Here is a 13,898-nt window from a genome sequence, read left to right on the forward strand (position 1 = left end):
GACCTGTACTGGGTCCTCTATATTGTATAATATCAGAGGAGGCTGGTTAGGGCCTGTACTGGGTCCTCTATAATACCAGAGGAGGCTGGTTAAGACCTGTACTGGGTCCTACCTCTATATTGTATAATACCAGAGGAGGCTGGTTAGGACCTGTACTGGGTCCTCTATATTGTATAATATCAGAGGAGGCTGGTTAGGGCCTGTACTGGGTCCTACCTCTATATTGTATAATATCAGAGGAGGCTGGTTAAGACCTGTACTGGGTCCTCTATATTGTATAATATCAGAGGAGGCTGGTTAGGGCCTGTACTGGGTCCTCTATATTGTATAATATCAGAGGAGGCTGGTTAGGACCTGTACTGGGTCCTCTATATTGTATAATACCAGAGGAGGCTGGTTAGGGCCTGTACTGGGTCCTCTATAATACCAGAGGAGGCTGGTTAAGACCTGTACTGGGTCCTACCTCTATATTGTATAATACCAGAGGAGGCTGGTTAGGACCTGTACTGGGTCCTCTATATTGTATAATATCAGAGGAGGCTGGTTAGGGCCTGTACTGGGTCCTACCTCTATATTGTATAATATCAGGGGAGGCTGGTTAGGCCCTGTACTGGGTCCTCTATATTGTATAATACCAGAGGAGGCTGGTTAGGGCCTGTACTGGGTCCTCTATATTGTATAATACCAGAGGAGGCTGGTTAGGACCTGTACTGGGTCCTCTATATTGTATAATACCAGAGGAGGCTGGTTAGGGCCTGTACTGGGTCCTCTATATTGTATAATACCAGAGGAGGCTGGTTAGGACCTGTACTGGGTCCTCTATATTGTATAATACCAGAGGAGGCTGGTTAGGACCTGTACTGGGTCCTACCTCTATATTGTATAATATCAGAGGAGGCTGGTTAGGGCCTGTACTGGGTCCTCTATATTGTATAATACCAGAGGAGGCTGGTTAGGACCTGTACTGGGTCCTCTATATTGTATAATATCAGAGGAGGCTGGTTAGGGCCTGTACTGGGTCCTACCTCTATATTGTATAATATCAGAGGAGGCTGGTTAGTTACTGGGTCCTACCTCTATATTGTATAATACCAGAGGAGGCTGGTTAGGACCTGTACTGGGTCCTCTATATTGTATAATACCAGAGGAGGCTGGTTAGGGCCTGTACTGGATCCTCTATATTGTATAATATCAGAGGAGGCTGGTTAGGACCTGTACTGGGTCCTACCTCTATATTGTATAATATCAGAGGAGGCTGGTTAGGGCCTGTACTGGGTCCAACCTCTATATTGTATAATGTCAGAGGAGGCTGGTTAGGGCCTGTACTGGGTCCTCTATATTGTATAATATCAGAGGAGGCTGGTTAGGACCTGTACTGGGTCCTCTATATTGTATAATATCAGAGGAGGCTGGTTAGGACCTGTACTGGGTCCTACCTCTATATTGTATAATACCAGAGGAGGCTGGTTAGGACCTGTACTGGGTCCTCTATATTGTATAATATCAGAGGAGGCTGGTTTGGACCTGTACTGGGTCCTCTATATTGTATAATACCAGAGGAGGCTGGTTAGGACCTGTACTGGGTCCTACCTCTATATTGTATAATATCAGAGGAGGCTGGTTAGGGCCTGTACTGGGTCCTTTATATTGTATAATACCAGAGGAGGCTGGTTAGGACCTGTACTGGGTCCTCTATATTGTATAATATCAGAGGAGGCTGGTTAGGGCCTGTACTGGGTCCTACCTCTATATTGTATAATATCAGAGGAGGCTGGTTAGTTACTGGGTCCTACCTCTATATTGTATAATACCAGAGGAGGCTGGTTAGGACCTGTACTGGGTCCTCTATATTGTACTGGGTCCTCTATATTGTATAATACCAGAGGAGGCTGGTTAGGACCTGTACTGGGTCCTCTATATTGTATAATACCAGAGGAGGCTGGTTAGGGCCTGTACTGGGTCCAACCTCTATATTGTATAATATCAGAGGAGGCTGGTTAGGGCCTGTACTGGGTCCTCTATATTGTATAATATCAGAGGAGGCTGGTTAGGACCTGTACTGGGTCCTCTATATTGTATAATATCAGAGGAGGCTGGTTAGGACCTGTACTGGGTCCTACCTCTATATTGTATAATACCAGAGGAGGCTGGTTAGGACCTGTACTGGGTCCTCTATATTGTATAATATCAGAGGAGGCTGGTTTGGACCTGTACTGGGTCCTACCTCTATATTGTATAATATCAGAGGAGGCTGGTTAGGACCTGTACTGGGTCCTCTATATTGTATAATATCAGAGGAGGCTGGTTAGGGCCTGTACTGGGTCCTCTATATTGTATAATATCAGAGGAGGCTGGTTAGGGCCTGTACTGGGTGTTAAGTTGTATTGTATTCTCCCAGAGGAAGGCGGTTCAGACCTGTGCTGTGTGGTCTCCAGCCTGGTCCAGTTGATGTTGGACCCCTACTACAGAACTCTTCTGGGCTTCCAGAGTCTGGTGCAGAAGGAGTGGGTGGCAGGAGGACATGCGTTCCTGGATCGCTCCAACCATCTACACCTCAAGGACAAGGCGGAGGTAGGATCCGTGTGTCTTGTTTTGTTTATTCTGTGGTCTGACAATTAAACTAGCCATCAAAACCTTGATTCCTCGCCTCCCTCTCAAAGCTTATTGGAGGAACGGCTCCGATGTCCCTCCCCTGGACATCCTCCTCCAATGAGCTTTGAGAAAGTGAGGAATTTTCAAGAATCAAGGACTGTAGGGGAATCAAGGATTTTTGAGACCTGCGGTTTATGCCTTTAAAGAACACAACTGTGTTGATGACCGTGTCCCTGTGTCCATCCTCTCAGAGTCAGTCTCCAGTGTTCCTGCTCTTCCTGGAGAGTGTGTGGCAACTACAGCAGCAGCACGGTCCGGCCTTCCAGTTCTCCGAGACCTACCTGACCGTGCTGTCTGACAGCGTCCATGTTCCTGTCTTCACCACCTTCCTCTTTAACAATGACAGCCACAGAGACAACATACTCAGGGTAAAGACACACGCAGGCAGACACAGACGTTACCAATACAGTATGGTTTTCTCAAGGCTGTCTACAATCCACTCTGCTGTAGTTAGACCTAAAGACCACTCTGCTGTAGTTAGACCTAAAGACCACTCTGCTGTAGTTAGACCTACAGACCACTCTGCTGTAGTTAGACCTACAGACCACTCTGCTGTAGTTAGACCTACAGACCACTCTGCTGTAGTTAGACCTACAGACCACTCTGCTGTAGTTAGACCTACAGACCACTCTGCTGTAGTTAGACCTACAGACCACTCTGCTGTAGTTAGACCTACAAGACACACCTCTGCTGTAGTTAGACCTACAGACCACTCTGCTGTAGTTAGACCTACAGACCACTCTGCTGTAGTTAGACCTACAGACCACTCTGCTGTAGTTAGACCTACAGACCACTCTGCTGTAGTTAGACCTACAGACCACTCTGCTGTAGTTAGACCTACAGACCACTCTGCTGTAGTTGGACCTACAGACCACTCTGCTGTAGTTAGACCTACAGACCACTCTGCTGTAGTTAGACCTACAGACCACTCTGCTGTAGTTGGACCTACAGACCACTCTGCTGTAGTTAGACCTACAGACCACTCTGCTGTAGTTAGACCTACAGACCACTCTGCTGTAGTTAGACCTACAGACCACTCTGCTGTAGTTAGACCTACAGACCACTCTGCTGTAGTTGGACCTACAGACCACTCTGCTGTAGTTAGACCTACAGACCACTCTGCTGTAGTTAGACCTACAGACCACTCTGCTGTAGTTGGACCTACAGACCACTCTAGCTGTAGATGACTAGACGCTGCAGGCACCTAGTCTCTTGCTGTAGTGTAGACCTACAGACCACTCTGCTACGTCAGGCCTACTGTCTACTCTCCTGTAGTGTAGACCTGACTAGACGTCAGGCCCTGCTCTCGTTAGACCTGTAGACCACTCTGCTAGATGACTAGACGTACAGACCACTGTGCTGCGGTTAGACCTGTAGATCGCTCAGATGTAGCTAGACGTACAGACCACTGTGCTGCGTTAGACCTGTAGATCGCTCAGATGTAGCTAGACGTACAGACCACTGTCTCTTCCCAGCTGTGGTTAGCCCTGTAGACCGCTCTGCTGTGGCTAGACCTACAGACCACTGTCTGCTGTGGTTAGACCTACAGACCACTCTGCTGTAGTTAGACCTACAGACCACTCTGCTGTGGTTAGACCTACAGACCACTCTGCTGTAGTTGGACCTACAGACCACTCTGCTGTAGTTGGACCTACAGACCACTCTGCTGTAGTTGGACCTACAGACCACTCTGCTGTAGTTGGACCTACAGACCACTCTGCTGTGGTTAGACCTACAGACCACTCTGCTGTAGTTAGACCTACAGACCACTCTGCTGTAGTTGGACCTACAGACCACTCTGCTGCTAGTCTGGACCTACAGACCACTCTGCTGTAGTGTAGACCTGACTAGACGTCAGGCTCTGCTGTAGTTAGACCTACAGACCACTCTGCTAGATGGTTAGACCTACAGACCACTCTGCTGTGGTTAGACCTACAGACCACTCTGCTGTGGTTAGACCTACAGACCACTCTGCTGTAGTTGGACCTACAGACCACTCTGCTGTAGTTGGACCTACAGACCACTCTGCTGTGGTTAGACCTACAGACCACTCTGCTGTAGTTAGACCTACAGACCACTCTGCTGTGGTTAGACCTACAGACCACTCTGCTGTAGTTAGACCTACAGACCACTCTGCTGTAGTTAGACCTACAGACCACTCTGCTGTAGTTGGACCTACCCTGTCTCTTCCTGTAGTGTAGATGACTAGACGTCAGACCCTGTCTCTTCCTGTAGTGTAGATGACTAGACGTCAGGCCCTGTCTCTTCCAGCTGTGTTACCCTGTAGTGTAGATGACTAGACGTCAGGCCCTGTCTCTTCCAGCTGTGTTACCCTGTAGTGTAGATGACTAGACGTCAGACCCTGTCTCTTCCAGCTGTGTTACCCTGTAGTGTAGATGACTAGACGTCAGACCCTGTCTCTTCCTGTAGTGTAGATGACTAGACGTCAGGCCCTGTCTCTTCCAGCTGTGTTACCCTGTAGTGTAGATGACTAGACGTCAGACCCTGTCTCTTCCTGTAGTGTAGATGACTAGACGTCAGACCCTGTCTCTTCCTGTAGTGTAGATGACTAGACGTCAGGCCCTGTCTCTTCCAGCTGTGTTACCCTGTAGTGTAGATGACTAGACGTCAGGCCCTGTCTCTTCCAGCTGTGTTACCCTGTAGTGTAGATGACTAGACGTCAGGCCCTGTCTCTTCCTGTAGTGTAGATGACTAGACGTCAGACCCTGTCTCTTCCGCTGTGTACCCGTGTGAGATGACTAGACGTCAGACCCTGTCTCTTCCAGCTGTGTTACCCTGTAGTGTAGATGACTAGACGTCAGACCCTGTCTCTTCCTGTAGTGTAGATGACTAGACGTCAGGCCCTGTCTCTTCCTGTAGTGTAGATGACTAGACGTCAGACCCTGTCTCTTCCTGTAGTGTAGATGACTAGACGTCAGACCCTGTCTCTTCCTGTAGTGTAGATGACTAGACGTCAGGCCCTGTCTCTTCCAGCTGTGTTACCCTGTAGTGTAGATGACTAGACGTCAGGCCCTGTCTCTTCCTGTAGTGTAGATGACTAGACGTCAGACCCTGTCTCTTCCTGTAGTGTAGATGACTAGACGTCAGACCCTGTCTCTTCCAGCTGTGTTACCCTGTAGTGTAGATGACTAGACGTCAGGCCCTGTCTCTTCCTGTAGTGTAGATGACTAGACGTCAGGCCCTGTCTCTTCCTGTAGTGTAGATGACTAGACGTCAGCTCTTCCTGTAGTGTAGATGACTAGACGTCAGACCCTGTCTCTTCCTGCTGTGTTACCCTGTAGTGTAGATGACTAGACGTCAGACCCTGTCTCTTCCTGCTGTGTTACCCTGTAGTGTAGATGACTAGACGTCAGGCCCTGTCTCTTCCAGCTGTGTTACCCTGTAGTGTAGATGACTAGACGTCAGACCCTGTCTCTTCCTGCTGTGTTACCCTGTAGTGTAGATGACTAGACGTCAGACCCTGTCTCTTCCTGTAGTGTAGATGACTAGACGTCAGACCCTGTCTCTTCCAGCTGTGTTACCCTGTAGTGTAGATGACTAGACGTCAGGCCCTGTCTCTTCCTGTAGTGTAGATGACTAGACGTCAGGCCCTGTCTCTTCCTGTAGTGTAGATGACTAGACGTCAGGCCCTGTCTCTTCCTGTAGTGTAGATGACTAGACGTCAGGCCCTGTCTCTTCCAGCTGTGTTACCCTGTAGTGTAGATGACTAGACGTCAGACCCTGTCTCTTCCAGCTGTGTTACCCTGTAGTGTAGATGACTAGACGTCAGACCCTGTCTCTTCCTGCTGTGTTACCCTGTAGTGTAGATGACTAGACGTCAGGCCCTGTCTCTTCCTGTAGTGTAGATGACTAGACGTCAGACCCTGTCTCTTCCAGCTGTGTTACCCTGTAGTGTAGATGACTAGACGTCAGACCCTGTCTCTTCCTGCTGTGTTACCCGTGTAGATGACTAGACGTCAGACCCTGTCTCTTCCTGTAGTGTAGATGACTAGACGTCAGACCCTGTCTCTTCCTGTAGTGTAGATGACTAGACGTCAGACCCTGTCTCTTCCTGTAGTGTAGATGACTAGACGTCAGGCCCTGTCTCTTCCAGCTGTGTTACCCTGTAGTGTAGATGACTAGACGTCAGACCCTGTCTCTTCCAGCTGTGTTACCCTGTAGTGTAGATGACTAGACGTCAGGCCTTGTCTCTTCCTGTAGTGAGATGACTAGTCGTTACCCTGTAGTGTAGATGACTAGACGTCAGACCCTGTCTCTTCCTGCTGTGTTACCCTGTAGTGTAGATGACTAGACGTCAGGCCCTGTCTCTTCCTGTAGTGTAGATGACTAGACGTCAGGCCCTGTCTCTTCCAGCTGTGTTACCCTGTAGTGTAGATGACTAGACGTCAGGCCCTGTCTCTTCCTGTAGTGTAGATGACTAGACGTCAGGCCCTGTCTCTTCCTGTAGTGTAGATGACTAGACGTCAGGCCCTGTCTCTTCCTGTAGTGTAGATGACTAGACGTCAGACCCTGTCTCTTCCTGTAGTGTAGATGACTAGACGTCAGACCCTGTCTCTTCCGGCTGTGTTACCCTGTAGTGTAGATGACTAGACGTCAGGCCCTGTCTCTTCCAGCTGTGTTACCCTGTAGTGTAGATGACTAGACGTCAGGCCCTGTCTCTTCCTGTAGTGTAGATGACTAGACGTCAGACCCTGTCTCTTCCTGTAGTGTAGATGACTAGACGTCAGACCCTGTCTCTTCCTGTAGTGTAGATGACTAGACGTCAGACCCTGTCTCTTCCTGTAGTGTAGATGACTAGACGTCAGGCCCTGTCTCTTCCAGCTGTGTTACCCTGTAGTGTAGATGACTAGACGTCAGACCCTGTCTCTTCCAGCTGTGTTACCCTGTAGTGTAGATGACTAGACGTCAGACCCTGTCTCTTCCGGCTGTGTTACCCTGTAGTGTAGATGACTAGACGTCAGGCCCTGTCTCTTCCAGCTGTGTTACCCTGTAGTGTAGATGACTAGACGTCAGACCCTGTCTCTTCCTGTAGTGTAGATGACTAGACGTCAGACCCTGTCTCTTCCTGTAGTGTAGATGACTAGACGTCAGGCCCTGTCTCTTCCTGTAGTGTAGATGACTAGACGTCAGACCCTGTCTCTTCCAGCTGTGTTACCCTGTAGTGTAGATGACTAGACGTCAGGCCCTGTCTCTTCCTGTAGTGTAGATGACTAGACGTCAGGCCCTGTCTCTTCCAGCTGTGTTACCCTGTAGTGTAGATGACTAGACGTCAGGCCCTGTCTCTTCCAGCTGTGTTACCCTGTAGTGTAGATGACTAGACGTCAGGCCCTGTCTCTTCCAGCTGTGTTACCCTGTAGTGTAGATGACTAGACGTCAGACCCTGTCTCTTCCTGTAGTGTAGATGACTAGACGTCAGGCCCTGTCTCTTCCAGCTGTGTTACCCTGTAGTGTAGATGACTAGACGTCAGGCCCTGTCTCTTCCAGCTGTGTTACCCTGTAGTGTAGATGACTAGACGTCAGACCCTGTCTCTTCCAGCTGTGTTACCCTGTAGTGTAGATGACTAGACGTCAGGCCCTGTCTCTTCCAGCTGTGTTACCCTGTAGTGTAGATGACTAGACGTCAGACCCTGTCTCTTCCTGTAGTGTAGATGACTAGACGTCAGGCCCTGTCTCTTCCAGCTGTGTTACCCTGTAGTGTAGATGACTAGACGTCAGGCCCTGTCTCTTCCAGCTGTGTTACCCTGTAGTGTAGATGACTAGACGTCAGGCCCTGTCTCTTCCAGCTGTGTTACCCTGTAGTGTAGATGACTAGACGTCAGGCCCTGTCTCTTCCAGCTGTGTTACCCTGTAGTGTAGATGACTAGACGTCAGGCCCTGTCTCTTCCAGCTGTGTTACCCTGTAGTGTAGATGACTAGACGTCAGACCCTGTCTCTTCCTGTAGTGTAGATGACTAGACGTCAGGCCCTGTCTCTTCCAGCTGTGTTACCCTGTAGTGTAGATGACTAGACGTCAGACCCTGTCTCTTCCTGTAGTGTAGATGACTAGACGTCAGGCCCTGTCTCTTCCAGCTGTGTTACCCTGTAGTGTAGATGACTAGACGTCAGGCCCTGTCTCTTCCAGCTGTGTTACCCTGTAGTGTAGATGACTAGACGTCAGACCCTGTCTCTTCCTGTAGTGTAGATGACTAGACGTCAGGCCCTGTCTCTTCCAGCTGTGTTACCCTGTAGTGTAGATGACTAGACGTCAGACCCTGTCTCTTCCTGTAGTGTAGATGACTAGACGTCAGGCCCTGTCTCTTCCGGCTGTGTTACCCTGTAGTGTAGATGACTAGCTGTGTTACACCAGAACGTCCATGGGCCAGTGGAGGCTGGTGTCACTTTAAATCAGAGGACGGGCTCATTGTAACGTCTGGGAATGAACTAATGGAACAGTGACCTCCGTTACAATGAGCCCGTCCTCCCTCCACCAGTCTCCACTTCTGTGTACAGTCGGGTAAACAGCCTGTACTATATACAGTATGCCCACATACACCCAGCCTGACTGTTTGCTTGTCTTGGCAGGCCGAGTCGCCCCACACACAAAGGAGCCCATTGAACTGCCCTACAGTGTGGGACTGGTCGGTGCAGTTTGACTGCAAGGCACAGGATCTCTTCACTAACCCTTTGTATAGCGAGAAGCCCAAGCAGGACGCGTCTGTGAGGAAATCATACAGGCCCAAGGTACTCTCTCTCTGTCTCTCGCTCTCTCTGTCTCTCGCTCTGTCTCTCGCTCTCGCTCTCCAACTCCATTCAACTGTAATATTTTCAGTCTATTATATTCCAACATTATCCCGATCTACATTTACATTTAAGTCATTTAGCTGACGCTCTTATCCAGAGCGACTTATAAATTGGAATGTTCATACATATTCATCCTGGTCCCCCCATCCTGGTCCCCCCCATCCTGGTCCCCCCGTGGGGAATGAACCCACAACCCTGGCGTTGCATCTAATTGAACATGTCTACAATAAACAACAACTGGTCTTCTATTCCTATTTTCCAGCACCTGCGTCAGCTGTCCCTGCCAAGCTCAGCCTTCAAGACCCCCACTAAGAAGGGCTTCTTTAAAGACGAGGCGGACAACCTGAAGAAGATCCTGGGTGTGAAGAGGCTCAGCCGCTGGATGCTGTCTCCTTCCTCAGAGTCCCCTCAGACCTCCTCTTCAGTCAGGGAGTTCTACGAGGCATGGCAGACTAAACCCTTGGACTACCACAGTCTGCTGCTGCCCTGCCTGGACGGTCCCTCCATACGAGTCTGGATGCAGAGGTACCCGTAGAGATGGGCAGCCACTTCCCCTAAAAAGGCCGTTTTCAAAAAGGAAAAAAAGTAGCTATGTGGCATTGATACGAGTCAAAGGTTTTTATTTTAGTGTCAAAATTGACTACAACGTGTAAATAGGATAATTTTGGTCATGAAGTCAGTCTCGTCTAAAACTGAGATTTGCGAGCTGATAGGAGAAACATTATGTTTGAATGTACTGTAAAAGTGTTTGAGTTTGTTTCAATTCTGCCCACAGCTGACAGCACCCAAGTAATCATCAATTCAGATCGCAGCTGATTGTATTACACGTGTTCAATTTGCTTTGACATTCAATATACCTATCGGGCTAGTTACGGACCATCAATAAATTACACAATGTACATGGGACAATATTTTTAAAAGGGCAATAGCAAAAAAAAAAAGGGGGAAAAAAAGTGTATTATATAAATATTGAAAGCATTTAATTAGACAACTAAAAGATGTGCAACATGGAAATATTGTCTCATTTACATTGTGTAATTTATTAACGGTCCATAACTATTCCCGGAGATTGGCTATCCAAAGTCAAACCAATTTTTCCATGGTCGCACACCAGCTGGCTAGAAGCTAATTGGTGAAATGATTTGGTTAACTCTTACACCTATGAACACACACGAGACCCACATCAACCCCCCCTCCCCCCAAAAACCAACTCATGTTTACATTTGAATTCAGTCGTGGCCGCAATCATTTCTTAATGAACGAAATCAGGAAGTGCAGCCACCTTTTAACCTTTTATTTCACCAACAAAAGACCCTTGAACTTAGGAACCTATTTTGTGACACATACTTTTTATATCTACAAATTAATTGTTTTATTTAATAATAATAATATATTTGACTGTAGTTGATGGGTTTCTAGAATGAAAGATTCCCTGACCAAGATGGCTGCGATTTGAGTCACATTACTGGGATGTCCAACCACTATTTTACTGTTCTGCCTTTCTATGAAAGGTACCTGCGCTGGATCCATGACGTACAGATCCTAGGAGGGGGTCCAGTGGCCATGCTGAGTAAAGTCTCTGAGATACTGGGGGAGGTTCAGGAGCTGCAGAGACAGCTAGACCGCCACGGCTGCACTTTAACCTCCAACCACAAGGGGGCGAGGCCAAGGTCCAAGACGGCGTCGGTGATCGCAGCCAGGTCTTCGGTGAGGCTGTCGTCGTCGTTCCCTTTCGTGACGTCGAGGAACTGGTCGTTCAAACCGGCCATACCGACCAGCCTGCTTCAGAGCCTCATGGTGACGGGGATGGCAGGAAACCTGGCCGATAGAGAGGATGATGGTGGTGGCCCGGAGTCTCTGGTCTAGGATAGACACACACAGTCCCTCTGTCTGTCACAAATCCAATGGGGAGGTGGGTTTGGTTGGGAGGCCTGTTACTGTACGTACACCGGGACCTAAAGTGTTGGACCTGTATGTGTCGTGGTGCTCACTTCTCAAAGCCATCGTTGACATGACCATCGTGTTCCTGCTTTAGACAGAGAAGACCAAAGCTATAGCCTAATACCATTTGTGCACTACTGTGGTGAGCAACATTTTTAACCTGTTGCTCACAACAAAACTGTGACTGAATATCTCCCGTCTCTTGCTTAAAGGAAATGGCATCTTTTAAAGAATTCCTAGCTGCCCATAGTTGACTACTGTCCTGTTTAAAGAACCATAGAGCTGTACGGTCTAAAATACATAACTACTGTAAAGCACTGAATAATGAATTACCACTTGTATGCCTTTTTAATTAAATAAAAAATGCTAGTCTCTCGATGGAATACCAGAGGTTGCTTAATGGTATAGAAGCCGTTTTCTCTCTTGTGTTGCTTCCCAATAATGGACAATCTGTGGACCAAAATCACATGCATCTATGCCATAAGTGTGCAGTATGTGTTAACCAATGAGGCCAGCTGTATGTTTTATACTGCAGAAAGGGAGCTTGTTAACCAATGAGGCCAGCTGTATGTTTTATACTGCAGAAAGGGAGCTGGTTAACCAATGAGGCCAGCTGTATGTTTTATACAGCAGAAAGGGAGCTGGTTAACCAATGAGGCCAGCTGTATGTTTTATACTGCAGAAAGGGAGCTGGTTAACCATTGAGGCCAGCTGTATGTTTTATACTGCAGAAAGGGAGCTGGTTAACCAATGAGGCAGCTGTATGTTTTATACTGCAGAAAGGGAGCTGGTTAACCAATGAGGCAGCTGTATGTTTTATACTGCAGAAAGGGAGCTGGTTAACCAATGAGGCCCAGCTATATGTTTTATACTGCAGAAAGGGAGCTGGTTAACCAATGAGGCAGCTGTATGTTTTATACTGCAGAAAGGGAGCTGGTTAACCAATGAGGCAGCTGTATGTTTTATACTGCAGAAAGGGAGCTGGTTAACCAATGAGGCCAGCTGTATGTTTTATACTGCAGAAAGGGAGCTGGTTAACCAATGAGGCAGCTGTATGTTTTATACTGCAGAAAGGGAGCTGGTTAACCAATGAGGCCAGCTGTATGTTTTATACTGCAGAAAGGGAGCTGGTTAACCAATGAGGCAGCTGTATGTTTTATACTGCAGAAAGGGAGCTGGTTAACCAATGAGGCAGCTGTATGTTTTATACTGCAGAAAGGGAGCTGGTTAACCAATGAGGCCAGCTGTATGTTTTATACTGCAGAAAGGGAGCTGGTTAACCAGTGAGGCCAGCTGTATGTTTTATACTGCAGAAAGGGAGCTGGTTAACCAATGAGGCCAGCTGTATGTTTTATACTGCAGAAAGGGAGCTGGTTAACCAATGAGGCAGCTGTATGTTTTATACTGCAGAAAGGGAGCTGGTTAACCAATGAGGCCAGCTGTATGTTTTATACTGCAGAAAGGGAGCTGGTTAACCAATGAGGCCAGCTGTATGTTTTATACTGCAGAAAGGGAGCTGGTTAACCAATGAGGCCAGCTGTATGTTTTATACTGCAGAAAGGGAGCTTATTAACCAATGAGGCCCAGCTGTATGTTTTATACTGCAGAAAGGGAGCTGGTTAACCAATGAGGCCAGCTGTATGTTTTATACAGCAGAAAGGGAGCTGGTTAACCAATGAGGCCAGCTGTATGTTTTATACTGCAGAAAGGGAGCTGGTTAACCAATGAGGCCCAGCTGTATGTTTTATACTGCAGAAAGGGAGCTGGTTAACCAATGAGGCCCAGCTGTATGTTTTATACTGCAGAAAGGGAGCTGGTTAACCAATGAGGCCAGCTGTATGTTTTATACTGCAGAAAGGGAGCTGGTTAACCAATGAGGCCAGCTGTATGTTTTATACTGCAGAAAGGGAGCTGGTTAACCAATGAGGCAGCTGTATGTTTTATACTGCAGAAAGGGAGCTTATTTTTGTTTTGTTTTACCTTACAACTTCTACACTGTTTTATTCCTGATCTCTGTGGACTGGAATCCAAAGCCAATATCATACTGGATGTAATGTGACGGTAGTAAATCATCAGGGAAAGTGCTTTTTCCAAAAACAACATTTTAACCTACTGCACATTTTAACCTTCTGCACATTTTAACCTACTGCACATTTTAACCTTCTGTCACTCACTAATTCATTCATTCACTTACACCCCTCTTGAACATACATTATTCTGTTCAGTTATTCTTCTGCCGTATTGTCTGAGAGAGGTTTCGATAGCTTTACATCGTTGACGTACATCTGCATAACTATGTGCATGCATACCCAAGGTTTTTCTCTTCTTATTTTTGTTTGTCATTGATTTGTTTATTGTTAATTTCACTTATTGGATCATGTTTTTTTTTTGTGTAAATACAAGAACAATGATCCTGCTCTTTTAATATGGTTGTGTTTTAGGAATTACTGGATCGTATTGCTTTAGGTTTGATAACTGGTAGTGCTGAGCGATTTTAACCGGCT

The 13,898-nt window shown here is 47.4% G+C and overlaps 1 protein-coding gene across 1 annotated transcript in view; it reads left to right on the plus strand.

Moving 5' to 3' along the window:
* The window catches only part of mtmr12 (myotubularin related protein 12), a 33,161-nt gene extending 21,391 nt beyond the window's left edge, over nucleotides 1-11,770 (plus strand). The window contains exons 12-16 of the mRNA XM_071404380.1: nucleotides 2,399-2,571; nucleotides 2,844-3,020; nucleotides 9,235-9,393; nucleotides 9,716-9,978; nucleotides 10,965-11,770. Of these exons, the coding sequence (XP_071260481.1) occupies nucleotides 2,399-2,571; nucleotides 2,844-3,020; nucleotides 9,235-9,393; nucleotides 9,716-9,978; nucleotides 10,965-11,319 (1,127 nt within the window). The 3' untranslated portion in view covers nucleotides 11,320-11,770. The remainder of the gene's footprint in view (nucleotides 1-2,398; nucleotides 2,572-2,843; nucleotides 3,021-9,234; nucleotides 9,394-9,715; nucleotides 9,979-10,964) is intronic.
* The last annotated feature ends 2,128 nt before the right edge of the window (nucleotides 11,771-13,898 follow it).

The sequence above is a fragment of the Salvelinus alpinus genome, chromosome 5 (genome assembly GCF_045679555.1).
Source record: "Salvelinus alpinus chromosome 5, SLU_Salpinus.1, whole genome shotgun sequence".
In the NCBI taxonomy this organism is placed as follows: Eukaryota; Metazoa; Chordata; class Actinopteri; order Salmoniformes; family Salmonidae; genus Salvelinus; species Salvelinus alpinus.